This window comes from Aquarana catesbeiana, linkage group LG09, assembly GCF_042186555.1.
Source record: "Aquarana catesbeiana isolate 2022-GZ linkage group LG09, ASM4218655v1, whole genome shotgun sequence".
NCBI classification, from domain to species: domain Eukaryota; kingdom Metazoa; phylum Chordata; class Amphibia; order Anura; family Ranidae; genus Aquarana; species Aquarana catesbeiana.
This window is the reverse complement of record NC_133332.1, coordinates 197,527,795-197,553,357: the sequence shown is the minus strand read 5'-3', so window position 1 is coordinate 197,553,357 and position 25,563 is coordinate 197,527,795. Positions and strand designations below refer to the sequence as shown.

The 25,563-nt window shown below is 45.7% G+C and overlaps 2 protein-coding genes across 2 annotated transcripts in view; one reads left to right on the top strand and one right to left on the bottom strand.

Annotated features, from left to right (window-relative positions):
- Positions 1-11,382, bottom strand: part of UPRT (uracil phosphoribosyltransferase homolog) — a 33,322-nt gene extending 21,940 nt beyond the window's left edge. The window contains exon 1 of the mRNA XM_073599499.1: positions 11,032-11,382. Coding sequence (XP_073455600.1) covers positions 11,032-11,252 — 221 coding nt within the window. The 5' untranslated portion in view covers positions 11,253-11,382. The remainder of the gene's footprint in view (positions 1-11,031) is intronic.
- Positions 11,383-11,416: 34 nt separating this feature from the next.
- The window catches only part of ABCB7 (ATP binding cassette subfamily B member 7), a 180,736-nt gene continuing 166,589 nt past the window's right edge, over positions 11,417-25,563 (top strand). Inside the window, exon 1 of the mRNA XM_073599498.1 lies at positions 11,417-11,678. Within this exon, the coding sequence (XP_073455599.1) occupies positions 11,538-11,678 (141 nt within the window). The 5' untranslated portion in view covers positions 11,417-11,537. The remainder of the gene's footprint in view (positions 11,679-25,563) is intronic.

Genomic DNA, 25,563 nt, shown 5'->3' with positions numbered 1-25,563 from the left:
GCCATCCGTTCGTGGCCCCCCCCTCGCGATCGCCGCCGGCCAATGGGAACATTCCTTTGCTGCTGTATGCTAAACAGCAGCAAAGGAAATGATGTCATCTCCCCTCAGCTCGGTATTCCGTTCCAGCGCCGAGGGGAGAAGACATCAATGTAAGTGCACAACACACTACACACACAGTAGAACATGCCAGGCATACAAAACACCCCGATCCCCCCCCGATCGCCCCCCAATCACCCCCCCCCCCCCCGTCAAAAACTGACACCAGCAGGGTTTTTTTTTTTTTTCTGATTACTGCATAGTGTCAGTTTGTGACAGTTACAGTGTTGGGACAGTTAGTATTACCCCCCTGTAGGTCTAGGGTACCCCCCTAACCCCCCCTAATAAAGTTTTAACCCCTTGATCACCCCCTGTCACCAGTGTTGCTAAGCGATCATTTTTCTGATCGCTGTATTAGTGTCACTGGTGACGCTAGTTAGGGACGTAAATATTTAGGTTCGCCGTCAGCGTTTTATAGTGTCAGGGACCCCCATATACGATCTAATAAATGTTTTAACCCCTTGATTGCCCCCTAGTTAACCCTTTCACCACTGATCACCGTATAAACGTTACGGTTGACGCTGGTTAGTTCGTTTATTTTTTATAGTGTCAGGGCACCCGCCGTTTATTACCGAATAAAGGTTTAGCCCCCTGATCGCCCGGCGGTGATATGCGTCGCCCCAGGCAGCGTCAGATTAGCGCCAGTACCGCTAACACCCACGCACGCAGCATACGCCTCCCTTAGTGGTATAGTATCTGATCGGATCAATATCTGATCCGATCAGATCTATACGAGCGTCCCCAGCAGTTTAGGGTTCCCAAAAACGCAGTGTTAGTGGGATCAGCCCAGATACCTGCTAGCACCTGCGTTTTGCCCCTCCGCCCGGCCCACCCAAGTGCAGTATCGATCGATCGCTGTCACTTACAAAACACTAAACGCATAACTGCAGCGTTCGCAGAGTCAGGCCTGATCCCTGCGATCGCTAACAGTTTTTTTGGTAGCATTTTGGTGAACTGGCAAGCAAGCACCAGGCAGCGTCAGGTTAGCGCCAGTAGCGCTAACACCCACGCACGTACCGTACACCTCCCTTAGTGGTATAGTATCTGATCGGATCAATATCTGATCCGATCAGATCTATACTAGCGTCCCCAGCAGTTTAGGGTTCCCAAAAACGCAGTGTTAGCGGGATCAGCCCAGATACCTGCTAGCACCTGCGTTTTGCCCCTCCGCCCGGCCCGGCCCGGCCCACCCAAGTGCAGTATCGATCGATCACTGTCCCTTACAAAACACTAAACGCATAACTGCAGCGTTCGCAGAGTCAGGCCTGATCCCTGCGATCGCTAACAGTTTTTTTGGTAGCGTTTTGGTGAACTGGCAAGCACCAGCCCCAGGCAGCGTCAGGTTAGCGCCAGTACCGCTAACACCCACGCACGCACCGTACACCTCCCTTAGTGGTATAGTATTTGAACGGATCAATATCTGATCCGATCAGATCTATACTAGCTTCCCCAGCAGTTTAGGGTTCCCAAAAACGCAGTGTTAGCGGGATCAGCCCAGATACCTGCTAGCACCTGTGTTTTGCCCCTCCGCCCGGCCCGGCCCAGCCCACCCAAGTGCAGTATCGATCGATCACTGACACTTACAAAACACTAAACACATAACTGCAGCGTTCGCAGAGTCAGGCCTTGATCCCTGCGATCGCTAACAGTTTTTTTGGTAGCGTTTTGGTGAACTGGCAAGCACCAGCGGCCTAGTACACCCCGGTCGTAGTCAAACCAGCACTGCAGCAACACTTGGTGATGTGGCGAGTCCCATAAGTGCAGTTCAAGCTGGTGAGGTGGCAAGCACAAGTAGTGTCCCGCTGCCACCAAGAAGAAGACAAACACAGGCCCGTCGTGCCCATAGTGCCCTTCCTGCTGCATTCGCCAATCCTAATTGGGAACCCACCACTTCTGCAGCGCCCGTACTTCCCCCATTCACATCCCCAATCAAATGCAGTCGGCTGCATGAGAGGCATTTTCTTTATGTCCTCCTGAGTACCCCTACCCAACGAACCCCCCCAAAAAAGATGTTGTGTCTGCAGCAAGCGCGAATATAGGCGTGACACCCGCTATTATTGTCCCTCCTGTCCTGACAATCCTGGTCTTTGCATTGGTGAATGTTTTGAACGCTACCATACACTAGTTGAGTATTAGCGTAGGGTACAGCATTGCACAGACTAGACACACTTTCACAGGGTCTCCCAAGATGCCATCGCATTTTGAGAGACCCGAACCTGGAACCGGTTACAGTTACAAAAGTTAGTTACAAAAAAAGTGTCAAAAAAAAATATATATATATAAAATAAAAAAAAAATAGTTGTCGTTTTATTGTTCTCTCTCTCTATTCTCTCTCTATTGTTCTGCTCTTTTTTACTGTATTCTATTCTGCAATGTTTTATTGTTATTATGTTTTATCATGTTTGCTTTTTCAGGTATGCAATTTTTTATACTTTACCGTTTACTGTGCTTTATTGTTAACCATTTTTTTGTCTTCAGGTACGCCATTCACGACTTTGAGTGGTTATACCAGAATGATGCCTGCAGGTTTAGGTATCATCTTGGTATCATTCTTTTCAGCCAGCGGTCGGCTTTCATGTAAAAGCAATCCTAGCGGCTAATTAGCCTCTAGACTGCTTTTACAAGCCGTGGGAGGGAATGCCCCCCCCCCCCCCACCGTCTTCCGTGTTTTTCTCTGGCTCTCCTGTCTCAACAGGGAACCTGAGAGTGCAGCCGGTGATTCAGCCAGCTGACCATAGAGCTGATCAGAGACCAGAGTGGCTCCAAACATCTCTATGGCCTAAGAAACCGGAAGCTACGAGCATTTTATGACTTAGATTTCGCCGGATGTAAATAGTGCCATTGGGAAATTGGGGAAGCATTTTATCACACCGATCTTGGTGTGGTCAGATGCTTTGAGGGCAGAGGAGAGATCTAGGGTCTAATAGACCCCAATTTTTTCAAAAAAGAGTACCTGTCACTACCTATTGCTATCATAGGGGATATTTACATTCCCCGAGATAACAATAAAAATGATTAAAAAAAAAAATATGAAAGGAACAGTTTAAAAATAAGATTAAAAAAGCAGAAAAATAATAAAGAAAAAAAAAAAAAAAAAAAAAAAAAAAAAAAAAGCACCCCTGTCGCCCCCTGCTCTCGCGCTAAGGCGAACGCAATCGGCGGTCTGTCGTCAAACGTAAACAGCAATTGCACCATGCATGTGAGGTATCACCGCGAAGGTCAGATCGAGGGCAGTAATTTTTGCAGTAGACCTCCTCTGTAGATCTAAAGTGGTAACCTGTAAAGGCTTTTAAAGGCTTTTAAATATGTATTTATTTTGTTGCCACTGCACGTTTGTGCGCAATTTTAAAGCATGTCATGTTTGGTATCCATGTACTCGGCCTAAGATCATCTTTTTTATTTCATCAAACATTTGGGCAATATAGTGTGTTTTAGTGCATTAAAATTTAAAAAAGTGTGTTTTTTCCCCAAAAAATGCATTTGAAAAATCGCTGCGCAAATACTGTGTGAAAAAAAAAAAAATGAAACACCCACCATTTTAATCTGTAGGGCATTTGCTTTAAAAAAATATATAATGTTTGGGGGTTCAAAGTAATTTTTTTGCAAAAAAAAAAATAACTTTTTCATGTAAACAATAAGTGTCAGAAAGGGCTTTGTCTTCAAGTGGTTAGAAGAGTGGGTGATGTGTGACATAAGCTTCTAAATGTTGTGCATAAAATGCCAGGACAGTTCAAAACCCCCCCAAATGACCCCATTTTGGAAAGTAGACACCCCAAGCTATTTGCTGAGAGGCATGTCGAGTCCATGGAATATTTTATATTGCGACACAAGTTGCGGGAAAGAGACACATTTTTTTTTTTTTTTTTTGCACAAAGTTGTCACTAAATGATATATTGCTCAAACATGTCATGGGAATATGTGAAATTACACCCCAAAATACATTCTGCTGCTTCTCCTGAGTACGGGGATACCACATGTGTGAGACTTTTTGGGAGCCTAGCCACGTACGGGACCCCGAAAACCAAGCACCGCCTTCAGGCTTTCTAAGGGCGTGAATTTTTGATTTCACTCTTCACTGCCTATCACAGTTTCGGAGGCCATGGAAAGCCCAGGTGGCACAAACCCCCCCCAAATGACCCCATTTTGGAAAGTAGACACCCCAAGCTATTTGCTGAGAGGTATAGTGAGTATTTTGCAGACCTCACTTTTTGTCACAAAGTTTTGAAAATTGAAAAAAGAAAAAAAAAAATGTTTTTTCTTGTCTTTCTTCATTTTCAAAAACAAATGAGAGCTGCAAAATACTCACCATGCCTCTCAGCAAATAGCTTGGGGTGTCTACTTTCCAAAATGGGGTCATTTGGGGGGGGTTTGTGCCACCTGGGCTTTCCATGGCCTCCGAAACTGTGATAGGCAGTGAAGAGTGAAATCAAAAATTTTCACCCTTAGAAATCCTGAAGGCGGTGATTGGTTTTCGGGGTCCCGTACGCGGCTAGGCTCCCAAAAAGTCCCACACATGTGGTATCCCCATACTCAGGAGAAGCAGCTAAATGTATTTTGGGGTGCAATTCCACATATGCCCATGGCCTGTGTGAGCAATATATCATTTAGTGACAACTTTATGCAAAAAAAAAAAAAAAAAAAGTGTCACTTTCCCACAACTTGTGTCAAAATATAAAATATTCCATGGACTCAATATGCCTCTCAGCAAATAGCTTGGGGTGTTTACTTTCCAAAATGGGGTCATTTTGGGGGGTTTTGTGCCACCTGGGCATTCCATGGCCTCCGAAACTGTGATAGGTAGTGAGGAGTAAAATCAAAAATTTACACCCTTAGAAATCCTGAAGGTGGTGATTGGTTTTCGGGGCCCCGTACGCGGCTAGGCTCCCAAAAAGTCCCACACATGTGGTATCCCCATACTCAGGAGAAGCAGCTGAATGTATTTTGGGGTGCAATTCCACATAGGCCCATGGCCTGTGTGAGCAATATATCATTTAGTGACAACTTTTTGTAAATATTTTTTTTTTTTTTTTTTTTTGTCATTATTCAATCACTTGGGACAAAAAAAATAAATATTCAATGGGTTCAACATGCCTCTCAGCAATTTCCTTGGGGTGTCTACTTTCCAAAATGGGGTCACTTGGGGGGGTTTTGTACTGCCCTGCCATTTTAGCACCTCAAGAAATGACATAGGCAGTCATAAACTAAAAGCTGTGTAAATTACAGAAAATGTACCCTAGTTTGTAGACGCTATAACTTTTGCGTAAACCAATAAATATACGCTTATTGACATTTTTTTTACCAAAGACATGTGGCCGAATACATTTTGGCCTAAATGTATGACTAAAATTTAGTTTATTGGATTTTTTTTATAACAAAAAGTAGAAAATATCATTTTTTTTCAAAATTTTCGGTCTTTTTCCGTTTATAGCGCAAAAAATAAAAACCGCAGAGGTGATCAAATACCATCCAAAGAAAGCTCTATTTGTGGGAAGAAAAGGACGCAAATTTCGTTTGGGTACAGCATTGCATGACCGCGCAATTAGCAGTTAAAGCGACGCAGTGCCAAATTGGAAAAAGACCTCTGGTCCTTAGGCAGCATAATGGTCCGGGGCTCAAGTGGTTAAAGATTCTAACTACCAGCAAGAATAAGTCCTTACATTTAAAGAGCACCTGTCATTTGAGATCCATCATGGCAGCGCCTGTTAGCGGGCATCCACTCACCTGCTGCCACCACTTCCCTCACCTTGTTGTATCACTGCCGCATCACTAGCCGTCCCATTAAAGTGAATAGGACTGTCAGTGAGTCAACAGCTGGTCAGAGGAGGAGCCACTGTGAGACAGAGATGACAGTTACTCTTTAAAAATTATGATTTAAATTGAGTTGATTAAAATAAAATCCGCCCTGGAGGATGGTATAAAGCTTTTACTGAAACTTCAGCAGCAGGAGGGGAGGGGAAGACAGAGGAGAGAAAGGAGAGCAGCCATGACATACCATGGTCAGTTTGTGCTGTATAACTTGCTTAAAAGGGTACAGAATCAATTTTTTTTTTTTTAGCGTAACAAACACTTTAATTATTCATCAGGTAAAGTGGAGTAAACAGCGGTTGTAAATAACCAGATGTAAAGTCAACTCACAGCTGTGGATTAAGCATTTAAGTCATGAGAGGCTAGACGTGCTAAAGAGAATTCAGAGGCCAAGTTCTGGACCTGCTGTCGGTACACTTCAAAAATAAAAAGAAGAAACACAAAACCTAGAAAAAGGTACAAACATAGACAAACCAAAAATACCAAATCAAAAATCTGATAATAAAATGAAGAAGAAAACAAAAACCTAGTAACAATGTTCATCTCAATATCCTTGGAGCATGGTGGATCACCAAATTATGCATGAATTCATACTTGACTCACCACTAAGCAAATCATTAATGTCAGCATTGCAACAGCTGCTGCCATTCCTACAAATACTCAGCATGTTATAATATCAGCTGTTTACCCTTTGAAAGTGCTGGAAAACCGAATAAGTCAACTGTAATTCAATGCACCAAACATTAAACACTTCACCCCCAGCTGCTCAATGACCAGGCCATGTTTCGCGATTCGGCACTGCGTCGCTTTACTGACAATTGCGCGGTCCTGCGATGTTGTACCCAAACAAAATTGATGTCCTTTTTTCACACAAATAGAGCTTTCTTTTGGTGGTATTTGATCATTGCTGCGATTTTTATTTTTTTGCACTATAAACAAAAAAAAAAAAGGAGCGACAATTTAAACAAAAAAAAAAAAAGCAATATTTTTTACTTTTTGCTGTAATAAATATCCCCCAAAAAATATATATAAAAATTTTTTTTTTCCTCAGTTTAGGCCGATATGTATTCTTCTACATATTTTTGTAAAAAAAAAAAAAAAAAATCGCAATAAGCGTATATTGACGGGTTTGCGCAAATTTATAGCGTCTACAAAATAGGGGATAGATTTATGGCATTTTTATTATTATTTTTTTCTATTAGTAATGGCGGCGATCTGCGATTTTTATCATGACTGCGACATTATGGCGTACACATGGGACATTTTTTACACTGTTTTGGGACCATTGTCATTTATACAGCGATCAGTGCTATAAAAATGCATGTGTAAATGACACTGGCAGTGAAGGGGGTTAACCACTAGGGGGCAGTGAAGGGGTTAAGTGTGTCCTAGGGAGTGATTCTAACTGTGAGGGGGCTGGGCTTGAACACACAGGACAGTGAATGCTGCTCTCCATGATGGAAAGCAGTGATCTCTGTCCTGTCACAAGGCAGAACGGGGAATGCTTTGTTTACAAAAGCATCTCCCCGTTCTACCTCTCCGTGACACGATCGCCGGGAGACCGGCGGACATAGAGTCCGCGGGACCCATGGGCGCGATCATGAAGCACGCGACGGTGGCGCGCGCGCAACGGAAAATGCAGAGGGACGTACAGGTACGCCCATTTGCCCATCTGTGCCATTCTGCTGACGTAAATGTACATGCAGTGGTCGGCAAGCGGTTAAAAAAAACAAACAAACTTGAAAAACGTGTTTGAAATGCATGCCTTGACTCAATGTTCTGTGCAATACTTCCCAACAAAAGCAGTTCTACAAAAAACAGAAACTGAGTGCGATTACTGTGCTCTTCAATGTCTGCTCTTACCATGAAAAGGTAACAACTACTTTTCTAGAATTAAAATAACTTTCAGGTAGCTAAGCGATCAAGACAGCTACACTTAGGCTTTAAAATACAAACTCCAGGTTTCATTTAACTTTAAAAATAGTTTGTGTGGACTAAGCTGGCCCAACAAACTATTTCCTTCCTGCTGCCGAAATGTTTTTTTTTTTTTAGTGGGGGGTAGCACCCTCCCTGACCCGTTTTCTTCTTGTCTTTTCATTCATTTTGGAGGGACGTCCAGTTCTTTGTGATGTCACTGTTGTGTCATATTTTCTCCACTTGATGATGACTGTCATCAAAGGGTTCCATGGTATATCTAATGCCTTGGAAATTATTTGTACCCTTCTCCTGACTGATACCTTTTTAACAATGAGATCCCTCTGATGCTTTGGAAGCTCTCTGCGGACCATGGCTTTTGCTGTAGGATGTGACAAAGAAAATGTCAGGAAAGACCTACTAGAACAGCTGAACTTTATTTGGGGTTGATCAGAGGCACTTAGGCTGCTTTCACACTGAGGTGCTTTGCAGGCACTTAAGTGCTAAAAATAGCACCTGCAAAGCGCCCTGAAAGAGCCGCTCAATTCACTCCAATGTGAAAACCCTGAGGGCTTTCACACTGGAGCGGTGCACTTGCAGGACGGTCAAAAATGTCCTGCAAGCCGCATCTTTGGAGCGGTGTATTCACCGCTCCTAAAGTGCCCCTTCCCATTGAAAACAATGGGGCAGTGCTGCAAACCCGCCAGCAAAGCGCTGCTGCTGCAGCACTTTGCAGCCGGTTTTAACCCTTTTTCGGCTGCTAGCAGGGGTTAAAACTGCCCCGCTAGTGGCCGAATAGCACCGCCAAAACGACGGTAAAGTAGCGCTAAATATATCGCCCCTTTACCACCAGCGCCAGCCTGAGTGTGAAAGTAGCCTTAAAATGATGGAAGGTGTGTACTGACTCCTATCTAACATGAGTTTGAATTTGATTGCCTAATTCTGAACACAGCTACATCCCCAGTTATAAGAGGGTGTGCACACATATGCAACCATATTATTTTAGTTTTTTTTTTTTACTCCCCCCTAAAAGATTTTAGTTTGTTTTTCAGCTGAATTGTACAGTTTATAGGTCACATTAAAGGTGGAAAATGTTCTGAAATTATTTATCTTTGTCTCATGTTTTTACATTGCTGAAACCTGACATTTTAACAGGGGTATGTAGACTTTTTATATCCACTGTATCCAGAAAAGTCTTAAAAAAAACCCATTAGGGAGATTCACCCCATTTATCATGCTTACTTTTATTAGAGAAAGTGAATGGAAATCCCAAATGTTCAGTTCTCCCCAATACAAGAAATCTTCCAATAGGACACTAGTGCTGGTGACACCCTGGGATTCCCTTACTTTGGAGGGATTTCCTCTGTTTTAGCTATAAGACACGAAGAGAAAGTACATTTCCCCAGGGGACACACATAACATAAAACATCTGCACATAGTTTTACTCGGTGGTTTTATTTGTTTTCATTCACAACCCTCTAAGCCACCGACAAGGAGCAAATATCCACACGGCGTTGTGAATTTCCGGTCCAGGTTGCATTCTTCAAACACTTCCACCATCTAGGTTCACCCTGCGTCTCCTCCACCTGGTGCTTTACGGCAGCTTCCCCTGCGTCTCCCAAGTGGCCAATAGGATTGCTTCTCCTCTTGGCCAATCGGGTGATGGGTCTCAAGACCCGCTTCCTGATTGGCCAGGAGGAGAATCAGGACGACAATAGCGCATATTAATTAGTTATTGTCACACAACTTTGCGGGCTCAGGGCTCTGCCTTTTTTTGAAGCCTATTAGAGCCTCTGGCTTCTAAGCTAAAAAACAAAACAAAAAAAGACCCCATTGGAATCTATGTGTCCGGTGCTCTGCCTGTAGATCAAGGGGGGGGGGGGGCGGCGCCCCTGCCTGTAGATCAAGGGGGGGGCGGCGCCCCTGCCTGTAGATCAAGGGGGGGGGGCGGCACCCCTGCCTGTAGATCAAGGGGGGGGGGGGCGGCGCCCCTGCCTGTAGATCAAGGGGGGGGGGCGGCGCCCCTGCCTGTAGATCAAGGGGGGGGGGGCGGCACCCCTGCCTGTAGATCAAGGGGGGGGGCGGCGCCCCTGCCTGTAGATCAGGGGGGGGGGGCGGCGCCCCTGCCTGTAGATCAAGGGGGGGGGGGCGGCGCCCCTGCCTGTAGATCAAGGGGGGGGGCGGCGCCCCTGCCTGTAGATCAAGGGGGGGGCGGCGCCCCTGCCTGTAGATCAAGGGGGGGGGGCGGCGCCCCTGCCTGTAGATCAAGGGGGGGGGCGGCGCCCCTGCCTGTAGATCAAGGGGGGGGGGGGCGGCACCCCTGCCTGTAGATCAAGGGGGGGGGCGGCGCCCCTGCCTGTAGATCAGGGGGGGGGGGCGGCGCCCCTGCCTGTAGATCAAGGGGGGGGGGGCGGCGCCCCTGCCTGTAGATCAAGGGGGGGGGCGGCGCCCCTGCCTGTAGATCAAGGGGGGGGGGCGGCGCCCCTGCCTGTAGATCAAGGGGGGGGCGGCGCCCCTGCCTGTAGATCGGGGGGGGGCGGCGCCCCTGCCTGTAGATCGGGGGGGGGGCGGCGCCCCTGCCTGTAGATCGGGGGGGGGCGGCGCCCCTGCCTGTAGATCGGGGGGGGCGGCGCCCCTGCCTGTAGATCGGGGGGGGCGGCGCCCCTGCCTGTAGATCGGGGGGGGGGGCGGCGCCCCTGCCTGTAGATCGGGGGGGGCGGCGCCCCTGCCTGTAGATCGGGGGGGCGGCGCCCCTGCCTGTAGATCGGGGGGGGCGGCGCCCCTGCCTGTAGATCGGGGGGGGGCGGCGCCCCTGCCTGTAGATCGGGGGGGGGCGGCGCCCCTGCCTGTAGATCAGGGGGGGCGGCGACCCTGCCTGTAGATTAGAGGGGGCGGCGCCCCTGCCTGTAGATTACGGGGGGGCGGCGCCCCTGCCTGTAGATTACGGGGGGGCGGCCCTGCATGGACGGGCCATCACTGATAGGGTCAGCCAAGTAACAAGCATCGTCAGAGGGGCAGTCAGCAGATCTTGCTTTCCTCTATGGATTGCCCCTCCTCGGGTCAGGCACACTAGGGAGCTGGCACTCCATTCTATGGATGAAGAAGAGTTCTATTTCCATCAGATACATTATAAGTGTTTTCATTTCTAATAGAGGGGGTGAAATACCCTGGAGATACCCCATAGCGCACACACATACCATGGCGAAGCCGGCTCACCTGTCCCGGATGATGGTCTGCAGCTCCCGGATCTGGTCATTCATGGGGAGAAGTTTGAGTTGAGGTCCCACCTGCTGCAGGTGATCTTCCTCCAGATCCGGGCTCTCCTCACTCTCCTTGTCCGTCTCATTGCTGCTCCCGCTGCCATCAGCGAAGCGGATCTGCCGATGGACGGGCTCCTGCTGCTGCTGCTGCTGCTGTTCCCCCGGCATGTTTTCCATGCAGCCTGGCTCCGACTCCACACAGCACCGTGCAAAGCTTAGCAGCCTCTCGCGAGCATCCTGGATGGCGCCCCTCGTTGGTCACCGCGGCTGCCAATCACATTGAGGCCGCATACCAACAACGTGATTGGCTCCATTCCAGGAACTGGAGGCGGAGCTTCGCTTGGGCATGACCAGCGATGTATTGCAGAAGTCGTACAGCGGGGAGGGACTGTCTGGCCTCGTTACTCTATGGTGTTGGAGGACTAGAAACTCTCCAGCCTCTCAGACCCCGTGACCCCGGACATGGCGCTGCTCATGGTGCTCAATGTGCCCCGTAGGAGACCGGGGTCACTGTGGCAGCTCAGGAGGCCTCTCAGCTGCTACTATCAAGGAGAACGGAGGTGGAAGTCCATCAGTTCCCGGGCAAAGGGGGAGCAGAGCCAGGTGAGCCGGCTGTATGGAGTCATGGGGGGGGGCGGGGTGCAGTCAGGGGATGGAGGGGCCCCTACTACCGGCTGAGCACATGAAGAGGACCTGTCATTGTGTTGTGGGTGGAAGAGACTGACAGGGATGTGATCAGAACACCAGTCAGGTTTTATTGCATCCTGGTGATGGTTGTCATTGAGAGAGAAAACCCAAATTTTGGGTTGTCCCCAGAACAGGAATAGAGGAGAAATCTTCCAATGGGGACACTAGGTCTGGTGACAACCAGGGATTCCATCACTTTGAAAAGATTTCCTCTCACTTCCTGTTTCGGCTATGGGACAGGAAGTAAAGGGAAGCCTTACCAATCGGACACAGATGGTGAAAAAAAAAAAATCTGACAGGTAATAACCCTCCCTTACTTTACCCAAAGTGAACAGGATTTTTTTTTTTTGCCTTTAGCTCTACTTGAACCAGTTGCCGACTGCCCTATAGCAGTTTTACTGCTCAGGGTGACCGTGCTGCACAGGATCCTGTGTGTGTATATACGTGATCCTACACTTCCAGGTAGCGGGCGTGAGTGCACAACTCGCTCACGCTATGATTCTACACAGCAGGAGCCAAACAGCGGGTCCCAAGGACTCCATGTCCGCCGGCACCTGCTGATCATTCAGTACACAGAAAGAATGGCGGTCTGCCTATGTAAACAAGGCAGATTGGTGTTCTGTCAGTAAGGCAGGCATGGATCCTGTGTTCCTGCAAAGCAGAGACATGGGTTTCTGCCTCCCCCAGGTAAAAGCCTCTCCCACACTACTTAAAAACACTGGCTAGGCACGCTTAGCAAGCTGCTTGCTGTGGGGGCACTGAACAGGGGGGAGGGGCACCGAAGAGGGACCCGAGAAGAGGAGGATCCAGGCTGCTCTGTACACATCCACTGCAACAGAGCGGTTAAGTATAACATGTTTGTTATTTTTATAGAAAAAAAAAAGACTTTACAATCTCTTCAATTGTCCTTGTTGTGTCTGACTTGTGTACAATATTGGCATGCACTAAAAAGGGAATAAACTCCAGAGATAAAATGGTAAATACAGATACTTTTTTTTTTTTTAATGTCACATGACAGTGTTTTTTTTTTTTTTTTTTTCTTTTTTTTGGGGGAAGGGGGTGAACGGTGTCTGTGTTTTTACTTTTTATTATTTTTTACAATAATATTTTTTTTTATTCTTTATTGCAATATGTGTTTTTTTTTTCTTAATCAACCCTGTTGGGGGGCTTTGGTGAGATATCAGGGGTCTTAACAGACCTCTGATATCTCCCCCTTGATACAGAGAAAGAGACCAAGGATAGAGATTCCCCAGTTCCTTTCTCTGCAGCCTCAGCTGCACTGAGAATGAATGGAGAGAAGACAGCGGCTCCTCTCCATTCATAAACTGAGACATCGTAATTACAGGAGATTACAATGTTTCAGTTATGTGAATGGACAGAGTCAGCTGCAGTGGCGTATCTAAGGTATGGCAGCCATGGCAAGTGCCATGGGCGCCATGGGGGGAAGGGGCAGCAAAAAGCTGCACTCTGCATGAAAAAAACCCCCACCTGTCCTCCCAGACTAATATAGCCCCCGGCGCCGCGGCCAGCCTGCAGGATCGCGGCGCTGGTGTTCTATCAGATGGCTGTCAGGCTCGGTTTAGGCTGAGGGAGGCTCTGTCAGCAGGGAGGGGTGGGGCAGGGAGCTCCACTGATGCTCTGACCCTGCCCCGTACTCTGTATGTGCTGGGAGCACTGACATCACCTCTCCTGGATCACGAATATTCCCGCCCCCTACCGCCGTAAGCCCCGCCCCTACCACTGAAAGCTCCGCCTCCGGACTCTGAGAGATGAGCCCGGCTGGTCAGGTAGGTCTTTCTACCTATAGACTCAGTGTTACTAAACCCTCCCTGACAATGTTCTTTACTCCCCTGTACAGCTGTGCATTGCTGAAAGCTTACTTTTTAAAACTGGCTACTTGGTCATCTGCTGTAGTATGTCACATTTGCAATCTGGTCATCTGCTGTAGTATGTCACATTTGCAATCTGGTCATCTGCTGTAGTATGTCACATTCGCAGTCTGGTCATCTGCTGTAGTCGCATTCGCAGTCTGGTCATCTGCTGTAGTCGCATTCGCAGTCTGGTCATCTGCTGTAGTCGCATTCGCAGTCTGGTCATCTGCTGTAGTCGCATTCGCAGTCTGGTCATCTGCTGTAGTCGCATTCGCAGTCTGGTCATCTGCTGTAGTCGCATTCGCAGTCTGGTCATCTGCTGTAGTCGCATTCGCAGTCTGGTCATCTGCTGTAGTCGCATTCGCAGTCTGGTCATCTGCTGTAGTCGCATTCGCAGTCTGGTCATCTGCTGTAGTCGCATTCGCAGTCTGGTCATCTGCTGTAGTCGCATTAGCAGTCTGGTCATCTGCTGTAGTCGCATTAGCAGTCTGGTCATCTGCTGTAGTCGCATTCGCAGTCTGGTCATCTGCTGTAGTCGCATTCGCAGTCTGGTCATCTGCTGTAGTCGCATTCGCAGTCTGGTCATCTGCTGTAGTCGCATTCGCAGTCTGGTCATCTGCTGTAGTCGCATTCGCAGTCTGGTCATCTGCTGTAGTCGCATTCGCAGTCTGGTCATCTGCTGTAGTCGCATTCGCAGTCTGGTCATCTGCTGTAGTCGCATTCGCAGTCTGGTCATCTGCTGTAGCCGCATTCGCAGTCTGGTCATCTCCTGTAGCCGCATTCGCAGTCTGGTCATCTCCTGTAGTATGTCGCATTCGCAGTCTGGTCATCTCCTGTAGTATGTCGCATTCGCAGTCTATTTAAAAGTAGTACCTGCTGTTGCACAAATCACTTTATTACACTTTTATTTTTGATATTTATGGCTATGCATATTCATTTACTAGATATATAGAATAATTCTGCGCTACCCTAAAAAGAAACACAGAAGCAGCCAACACGACCAACAAAGTATGAGATTGCAAAACAACAAAAAAGTGTGGCGCTAAACAATGTCACATATAACTGTAAACCAGTCAATAAGCAATGAGAAGGATCAATTGTGTCTGCTATGAACAGGTAGTCCTCATGTGGACAATACAGATGGGTAGTCCTTATGACAATATGTTGTAAACGAAATAATGAAGGATTATATGGACATCTCGAATAAAAATCAGCTCACTACCACCGAGAGATGAAGAGGCTTACCAGATGAGGTGGACCCAATGAGGCATACGCCGGATTGGGTCGGACAAGGCTTGGGTGGTGAGTGGCTGTGTATACTCCGAGAAGGATGTGATCTCGTGGATTTGCTGTATTCCTCCAGATAGCACCAGGAACTTGAGAGGTGTACGCAATCTCCCGGATGTGGGAGGTCATGTAGATCTTAAGGAGATGGTGGGGTGTTCCGTGGGTGAACCCCTCAAAGCAACATTCCATGAACCAAGAAATTATGTGGTAAAATAAGGAAAGAAAAGAAGGGCCACATAGTGTAGATCCAAAAAACAAAAAGTATTTATTTAAAATAAATAGATGTACACTCACATGTAGATTCAAAACATAAAACAGCGCTGTGAGAAAAAGTGGCGACAATGGGCAGGACCCCATTGTCGCCACTTTTTCTCACAGCGCTGTTTTATGTTTTGGATCTACATGTGAGTGTACATCTATTTATTTTAAATAAATACTTTTTGTTTTTTGGATCTACACTATGTGGCCCTTCTTTTCTTTCCTTATTTTACCACATAATTTCTTGGTTCATGGAATGTTGCTTTGAGGGGTTCACCCACGGAACACCCCACCATCTCCTTAAGATCTACATGACCTCCCACATCCGGGAGATTGCGTACACCTCTCAAGTTCCTGGTGCTATCTGGAGGAATACAGCAAATCCACGAGATCACATCCTTCTCGGAGTATACACAGCCACTCACCACCCAAGCCTTGTCCGACCCAATCCGGCGTATGCCTCATTGGGTCCACCTCATCTGGTAAGCCTCTTCATCTCTCGGTGGTAGTGAGCTGATTTTTATTCGAGATGTCCATATAATCCTTCATTATTTCGTTTACAACATATTGTCATAAGGACTACCCATCTGTATTGTCCACATGAGGACTACCTGTTCATAGCAGACACAATTGATCCTTCTCATTGCTTATTGACTGGTTTACAGTTATATGTGACATTGTTTAGCGCCACACTTTTTTTGTTGTTATGCATATTAATTTAATCCATATTGAGCATCATATTTGATTGGCTGCTTCTGCTTGGCATATACACACAATCAAATAGTGCTCAATGTGGATTAAATAAATAGATATCATCATAAAGTTTAATAAAGTGATTTTTGCAACAAGCTCCTTAAACAGTCCACATCCAGTGAAAGTTCATGCAGTGCAAACTTTGCAGTACATGAACTTTCACCGAATGTAGAATGTTTAATGACCAGGGGCGAACTGATCCATTGGGCTGTTTATGTAGTACTAATCCATAATTTGTTAATAGAAAGATTAAAGAGCTCGACTTGTAGTTTTGTTAGCTGTTTTTTTTTTTTTTTTTTTTCTGACAGGGGCGCAGTTTCAGTGCTTGCCATAGGCGCCATTTTCACTAGATACGCCTCTGGTCAGTGGACTCTGTCCATTCACACAACGGAGGGGGTAGGCGGAGGGGGACAGAGGAACGGAGGGGGCATGGAGGATGCGGTGACAGTCAGCGGTGATCACGTGTAGGGGAGTTACAAGCACCGATCACCGCTGTATGTCACTAAGCAGCTGAAAGCCGCGGGGGGGGAGAAGCTTGTAACTCCCCCACACGCCGATCACTGCTGACTGTACAGGTATCGGCGGAAGCATCGGGAGCATTTGCCCGAGTACAAGTACTCAGACAAATGCTCGGTATCGGTGCCAGTACCGATACTAGTATCGGTATCGGGACAACCCTAGTAATTCTCCCGCTTTACAAGACTCTGGCCCGGCTGCACGTGGAGTATGCTGTCCAGTTCTGGGCACAAGTCCTCAGGAAGGATGTACTGGAAATGGAGAGAGTACAAAGAAGGGCAACAAAGCTAATGAAGGGTCTGGAGGATATTAATTATGAGGAAAGGTTGCCAACTTGTTCTCTCTGGAGAAGAGACGCTTGAGAGGGGATATGATTTCAGTGTACAAATACCGTACTGGTGACCCCACAATAGGGATAAAACTTTTCTGCGAAAGGGAATTAAAAAAAACACGTGGCCATTCACTAAAATTAGAGAAAAAGCAATCTAACCGGAAATGACGTAGAGGGTTCTTTACGGTAAGAGCGATAAGAATGTGGAATCCTCTTCTACAAGCTGTAGTTTTAGCTGGGAGCGTCGATAATTAAAAAAACTATTAGGCACCTAAATGACCACCACATACAGGGATATACAATGTAATATTGACAGCGCACACACACAGGTTAGACTTGATGGACTTGTTTCTTTTTCAACCTTACCAACTATGTAACTATGTGTATGGAATGCATTGTGTACATTAGCACACAGAGAAAATAAAATATATCCCATCTACTTAAAAGGGAAGTGAATGTTTACATTTGCAGCACAAAGTGGGGTTGCTTAAAATAAAAAATAAGTTTGACGAATGTGACACGCATTCACCCACTCCTGGCAAAATTCTGACCGTATTGTGCTTAATACAGCATTTTCCTGTAATTGTCATCACCCTCTAGTGGCCATAATGTGATATTTATCCTGAAATGCCTCAATCACAAGAAATACTGAATTATGGCCACTAGATGGAGCTGACGATCATAGGAAATCACTGTATTAAATAAGAAACATTTAGAAGTAGATAAGAATGGGTGAATGCTTTTCATATTCATCCAATTGTTTTTTTTTTTTTTTTTTTTTTTCTTGTATAAATGGATCCCCATGTTACCTCAAGTAGTTGTAAACCCTTCCATATACCCAGTCAAGTCACTGGCCTCAGATGATACACAGAGATAAAACAAATCCTCCTACATAAGTTGTACCTTCTCTGCAGGCTTCTCTTTTCTACATCCATTCAAAGTGCTAAATTATAAAGCTTGTCTGGGAGTTTAAAAAGGTGGCGGGGAGCTGAAGTTACACTCTGCCAAGTTCAGTGAGGAGAGCTCTTATAGTTGATTGGCTGGAAGGGACACACCCCCCCTATACACAGCACATGTAAAAGAGAGGGAGATTTGTTTCATCCCTGTGTATCATCTGAGACTGTTCACGTCACTGGGTATATGTGAGGGTTTACATCCACTTTAAGGACTAAGAATTGTCACAGGAGAACGCACATTTTGGTGATGCCTTGCACTCGGTCACACAATTGAAATGTGAGCATATTGATTGGCTTTTTGTTTTGAAATATTACACTCTATGTCAGGCATCACTAAATGGCGGACCGCGGGCCAAATCTGGACCCAGTAGCAGCCCTATGCGGCCCGCAGCCTCGCCAAATAGTTGCTTGAGTGTTCTCCCTCTGCCGGCTCGCCTGCCCGCCGCTGCCGTTAACATCCTTTATTACATGGGAGGCGCGGCAGGTCTCTCCTTTACATCAACGCCGCATTCCTCGTTCCTCCCTCTCCCCACACTGCCCTACCTTAGTCACAAAAGCCAGGAAGCACGCATGGCAGGTCCAGACAAAGGATGTGACTTTTCAAGTTACAAAGCAGGTGATTGGTGGCTAGACATTGGGGCGGTCCCAGCAACCAATCACCCGCGTTTAACTGGAAAAGTCCCGCCCTTTGTCTAGACCTGCCATGCATGCTTCCTGGCTTTTATGACTATGGTAGGGCAGTGTGGGGAGAGGGAGGAAGGGAGGAAGGGGGAATGCTGCGTTGATGAAAGGGACAGTCTGACTCTGTAATATCTAGGGAGGACTGTGATGGGGGGGTGGGGGGTGGGTCTGTGTTTGTGGGGGGGTCTGTGATGGGGGTGGAAGGGATCTGTGATGGAGGGGTCTGTGATGGAGGGTGTCTTTAAAGGGACATGCTGTGATGGGACTGTCTGTAATTGGTTGGCGGGTCTCTGAGGGGTCGGTCTCTGATGGGGGGACTGTGATGTAAAAGGGAGAGATGTGCTGTGAAGGGAGGACTGAGGACACTGATTAAAGGGCTTGTTCACACTTGTGCAGAGATCTATGTTTTTCTGCACTAGAAAAACACAGGTCTCTGCAAGGGCAATAGAAAACAATTGTGACGTGCATGGGAGGCAGTGATGTGAAGGATCATCACCAATATGACACTCAGACCTCCGCTGGAAAAAACTTTACTGACCGAACCCCCGTGAATTTTAATTCAGTACCCCGCTCTATGTTGTTTTTTCATTTTTTTTTGAGTTTCCCCAAGGGGTATAGAAGGAAGAGGATTAATCTGCAGAATTGTATTGCTCTTGTGAAAGGAAGGAGAAACAGAGACCGTTCCCATCTTATTTTTCAAATGTGTACTGTATTCTGATTCATAAATGAAGGGGCTTTTATTTGGAGAAGACCATTGTGAGAACATTTTGATGAACTTTTAAGGACAACTAACATTTTTCATGCACTGGTTATTGAATGTATATAGATGTAAATGGACTGCCTGTCCGTTTACACCTCACTGCCAACTGATCCAATGTATTGGACCGGAGGGGAACAGATCTCCATCAGTCTGTATTTAGCGGATCAGATTGGATGTAGGCAAGTCTATTTACACCAGCTGCTCCATAGAAGAGAATGAAGGATCTGATCAGGTCTGCCTGAGAAACGGACAGGCAGACCCAATTGGACAGCTAGTGTGAAAGGACCCTTAGCTCTCGTTTACACTGAGGGCAGTATTAGAAATTGTGCGCGTTCGCACAATTTCAAACCTGCATTTCAGTGCGAGTTTGGAGGCGATTTGATAGACATCTGTGCGGGGGCATGCACAGATGTCTATTGAAATCGCCCCCAAAGTCGTCAAAAGTTATGCAGAAACTACTTTTGGGAATTGGTGCGGCGCTGCAAAGTCAGCGTCGCACCGATTCGGACAGTGCCGATGCCAGAAATGGGCTCCAATTTGGCATGCGATTTGACATGCCAAATTGCATGTCAAATCAGCCCAATGTGAACGGGGGCTAAGATATACTTTAAAAGAGACGTACAGCCAAAGCTCGTTTGACTGTACTTCTCTTGGGGATCAGAGGTCTGAAGTTCACTGTCTGCTGACATCTCACAGAGCCACTCCAGGCTCGCATAAGATTGTGACAATGAAGTCTAGATCTGCCCACATGCCTGGACCAGCACCCTCTCAGAAAACCTGAGCCAGCCGCTCATACCCCCTTCACAGCCCAACGCTCTATTGAGTGTTGGGGGGGAAGAACAGAGAGCTGCTGACTGCCAGTCAGCAGCTCTCTGCTCATGGAGCCCTGAACACTGAGCGATTGGCGGTGTTTGATCACTCTGTTCTTGGTGTTAGAGCCGGCGGGGGGCAGATGCAGCATCAGATCGATGCTGCATCCAGCTAGGTAAGTATGATTCTGCAAAAAAACGAGAACCCCATACTTCTCTTTTAATGTCTAGTAAATGTTCACTATCACCCACCAACATTCTAACCATTGTACCAACCTGTTGTTTTCCTGTCATATTGGTAACTAGCATTGCAGATTGCTCCTTTGTCCAGCAGCATTAATATTTTATACTTGGCACAGTAATGCAGTTTATTGTGCAGCTATTACATTGCAGCTGGGATGAAAGAAGTATTGGGGTCTGGGCTGTTGAAGTATAGGATAATGAGGGGTGCAGCTTGGAGGACATGATTCTGCAGTCACAGTAGGCCTTTTTCAGAAGTTTGATGAGTTTACAGAACTGCTGTGCAGAGATAGGTGATTGGAAGACCAAGGCGGTAGAGAATTGATGCAAGATCCTGGTGAGATGGCCTTTTCACGAAGAATGGTCACGTATGAATTAAAACCTGCATTGATGTTCTAAGGTCTGAGGGTGTTTTCCATTATTTTGTAGATAGCTGTGAATATTCTGTGCACATGGCATATCCTTGTTATCTTTCTCAGTACTCTTTGCTTACTTGCAGGTCTCTGCTAACACATCAGCACTGTGGTAAAAAAAAAAAAAAATAATCAGCCATTTATTCATGACCATTTGCAGATGCATTGGTTGAAATCTGAGTTACAGTTAAGAAAAAAAAAATCCCTGCTTGTTTACTTGTTTAAAAAAAAAAAAAAAATGTTTTTGCAATATTTGCCTCTTCTCTGGTGCTGTCCTCTGAAGACTCGCCATTCTGAGGTTCAGTTCCACCTGATTTTTGGACTGATTTTTTTTTCCCTTGCGATCTTGAGAAAGTATTTCCCAATTCTTTCTATGCAGAGAATTCTCTAATGAGGAAAGTTTAACCACTTAAACCTTTTTCTGACATTTATTAGTTTAAAGTTAAAATATATTTTTTTTTGCTAGAAAATTACTTAGAACCCCCCCTCCCAAAAAAAAAATATATACAGTATCTCACAAAAGTGAGTACACCCTTCACATTTTTGTAAATATTTTATTATATCTTTTCATGTGACAACACTGAAGAAATTACACTTTGCTATAATGTACAGTAGTGAGTGTACAGCTTGTATAACGGTGTAAATTTGCTGTCCTCTAAAAATAACTCAACACACATCCATTAATGTCTAAACCGCTGGCAACAAAAGTGAGTACACCCCTAAGTCAAAATGTCCAAATTGGGCCCAAAGTGTCAATATTTTGTGTGGCCACCATTATTTTCCTTGCTAAAGAAACTGAGGGTAAAGGTGATGGACTGGCCAAGCATGTTTCCAGACCTAAACCCTACTGAGCATCTGTGGGGCATCCTCAAACGGAAGGTGGAGGAGTGCAAGGTCTCTAACATCCACCAGCTTTGTGATGTCATCATGGAGGGGTGGAAGAGGACTTCAGTGGCAACCTGTGGAGCTCTGGTGAACTCCATGCCCAAGAGGGTTAAGGCAGTGCTGGAAAATAATGGTGACCACGCAAAATATTGACACTTTGGGCCCAATTTGGACATTTTCACTTAGGGGTGTACTCACTTTTGTTGCTAACGGTTTAGACATTAATGGCTGTTTGAGTTATTTTGAGGGGACAGCAAATTTACACTGTTATACAAGCTGCACACTCACTACTTTACATTGTAGCAAAGTGTAATTTCTTCAGTGTTATCACATTATTATTATTATTATTATTATTATTATTATACAGGATTTATATAGCGCCAACAGTTTGCGCAGCGCTTTACAACATGGGGCAGACAGTACACTTACAATACAAATCAATACAGGAGGGATCAGAGGGCCCTGCTCGTTAGAGCTTACAATCTAGAAGGGAGGGTCAAGTGGAAACAAAAAGGTAATAACTGTGGGGGATGAGCTGATGGAATGAAAATACAGTTGTTAGGTGTGGGTAGGATAGGCTTCTCCTGAAGAGAAGGGTTTTCAGGGATTGTCTGAAAGCTAATAAAGTAGGAGATAAGCGGACAGATTGGGGTAGGGCATTCCATAGTATTGGAGAGGCTTTGGGAAAGGCCTGGAGGCGAGCATGAGAGGAAGTGACAAGGGAGCTAGAAAGCAGGAGGTCTTGAGAGGAATGAAGAGAGCGAGTAGGTTGGTATTTAGAGACTAAGCTAGTGATGTAGCTGGGGGCGAAATTGTGGATGGTTTTGTACGTAGTTGTTAGAATTTTGAAATTAATTCTTTGGCTGAGCGGAAGCCAGTGGAGGGATTGACAGAGAGGAGTGGCAGACACAGAGCGATTGGTAAGGTGGATGAGTCTGACAGCGGCATTCATAATGGATTGAAGAGGTGATAGACTATGTAGAGGTAAGCCAATGAGAAGGGAGTTGCAGTAGTCGAGGCGAGAGATGACTAGCGAGTGAATTAAGAGCTTTGTGGTGTCATTGGTTAGACTACACCTAGAACCTTGGCATGTGGGGATGGGCTTATAGTTATGCCATCGATTTTGACAGAGAGATCAGGGGAAGAGGCATATGGGGGAGGAAAAATTATAAGTTCGGTTTTGGCTAGATTGAGTTTAAGGAAGTGGTGTGACATCCAGACTGATATATCTGAGAGTAAATTACTGATACGTGAGGAGACAGAGAGAGTGATCTGAGGGGTAGAGAAATAGATTTGGGTGTCGTCAGCGTAGAGGTGGTATTGGAAGCCATGGGAGGCTATCAGTTGACCCAGGGAGGTGGTGTAGATTGAAAATAGTAGAGGTCCAAGAACAGAACCCTGAGGGACCCAACAGAGAAAGGAAGAGGAGAGGAGGAAGTAGAGTTATAAGAAACGCTAAAGGTGCGGTTGGATAAGTAGGAAGAGAACCAGCGAAGTGTACAGTCACGGAGACCAAAGGCGTGTAGTTTTTTGAGGAGGAGGGGGTGGTCAACCGTATCAAAGGCAGCAGAGAGGTCCAGGAGTAGGTGTACAGAATAGTGTTGATTGGTTTTGGCCGTTAGTAGATCGTTTGTTAGTTTTAGGAGAGCAGTTTCTGTGGAGTGTTGAGGACGAAATCCAGACTGAAGGGGATCAAGAAGGCCATTATCGATGAGGTGGACGCTCAGTCGGTTGTAGACCAGACGTTCGAGGAGTTTGGATAAGAAGGGGAGCAAGGAGATGGGGTGTAGGTTGTTAAGATTGAATGGGTCCAGTGAGGGCTTTTTAAGTATGGGTCTGACAAGTGCATGTTTTAGAAAGTTAGGGAAGATGCCAGAAGAGAGGGAGAGATTGAAGATGTGGGTTAGAGAGTGTAGTATAGGGCCAGAGGGTGAACGTAGCATTTGTGAGGGAACAGGATCCAGAGGGCAGGTGGTAAGGTGGACATTAGCAAGTAGTTTAGCAACTTCGTCTGTAGTGGTGAGGTTGAAAGAGGGAAATAATGATTGTTCCTGTGGGCATGAAGTGTAAAGCGTGGAGGGTGTCGGCACAATAGAGATCTCAGCGCAAATAGTATCAATCTTCTGTTTGAAGTGATTGGCGATCTCCTGTGCAGTGAGTGAGTTGGCGGGTGGAGGCGGTGGAGGACGAAGTAGAGAGTTGAAGGTGGAGAAGAGTTGACGGGGACAGGATGATAAGTTGCTAATGAGAGTGGTAAAATAGGTCTGCTTGGCAGAGAGGAGGCTGGAATTGTATTTTTGGAGGGCAGATTTATATTGGTTGAAATCTCTCTGGGACTTAGACTTACGCCACAGGCGCTCAAGAGCACGACTACCTTTTTTCAGACTTCTAGTATCATCTGTTTGCCAAGGTTGAAGGGGTCTGGGCTTGATTCTGTGTGTAGTGAGGGTGGCAAGTGAGTTCAGTGAAGCGTTTTACACAGAAGTGGCTAGGTTGGTGCAGGATAGGGGTGAGATTTTGTCATAGAGGTTGTTGATAGCGTGGAGAAGAGAATTTGGATTCTTGGAGCCAGGTTTCGGTAATGGCGAGTAGGTCAATTGAGTTGGCAATAAAGAGGTCATGGAGAGAGGTGAGTTTGTTGCAGACAGAGCGGGAGTTCCAAAGGGCACAAGAGAAAGGGAGTCTGGTTTTGGGAAGAATAGAAATGGAAACTAAATTGTGTTGATTGCGGCTGCTGCCAGAGGGTGCAGGGTGATGGGTGCATGGGGTACAGTTAAATGATGGAGGCCCGGGGTTTGGAAAGATATAATAAAATATTTGCAAAAATGTGAGGAGTGTACTCACTCTTGTGAGATACTGTGTGTGTGTGTATGTGTATGTGTGTGTATGTATGTATGTATATATATATATATATGTATATATATATATATATATATATATATATATATATATATATATATATATATATATATATATATATATATATTATATAATTTTTTTTTTTTTTTCTTTAGTAGAGACCCTAAAGAATAAAATGGTGGTTGTTGCAATATTTTATGTCACACTGTATTTGCGCAGCTGTCTTTCAAATGCAATTCTTTTTGGAAAAAATGACACTTTAGTGAATTGAAAAAAAAAAAACTAACCAGTAAAGTTAGGCCAATTTTTTTGTATAATGTGAAAGATTTTACTTTGCCAGAATCGTGATCTTTATTCTAAGCAAAAATAATCCTGATTCTCATTTTGGCCAGAATCGTGCAGCTCTAACATCATGTAACCTGGGCTAGGAACAGAGCAGACTTCACACATCATTACATGAGTGCAGCTTAGCCCAACAGGAAGCACCACTCAAGCTGAAGAGGAAAGACTAATTTATCTTAATAAGGTGCCACCACCAATGTACCACATCCCAAACCTTTCTTGTGTTCTAAAAAGTTCACCAGTGATGTTTACATGGACTTTACTGGTACAAAATGAGATAACGCTCACATTTGATAAAACGATTATACAATACGTTATTGGTAAAAATAAATGGATCAGCTTGATCCTAACGTTTCTCGACATCTGGTAAACCATATCCCCTCTAAATTCACTTTACATATTGTTCCATATAAATTCTACTCTCCATATGAGGTATTGTACAGGTATTGCTTCATATGTTGTCTCCTTAGGTCAACACGTTTCCCATAAAGCTTCTTCAGAACCAGTCAAATGATTTAGTGAGGAGAAAATGGTAACCACAAAGTGAAAAAATTCTTCTTGGAACAGTGAAAGGGCCATCACAAAGTGGAGCAATCCCCTGAGGCGGACACTGGGACAAAGAGACTGGATCCAAACCATGGCCTAACCAAAGCTCAAAGGGACTAAAAGCTTACATTTTCAGCAATTTTGCCATAAGCATGCCTGATTGGGTCTTTAATGTCCTTATCTGGAATCGGTTTCCTCCATTAAACTAACAATCTGTATATCAGGGGTACTGAATTAAAATTCACGGGGGGGTCCGGTCTTGCTTATGGCAAGATTGCTGAAAATGTAAGCGTT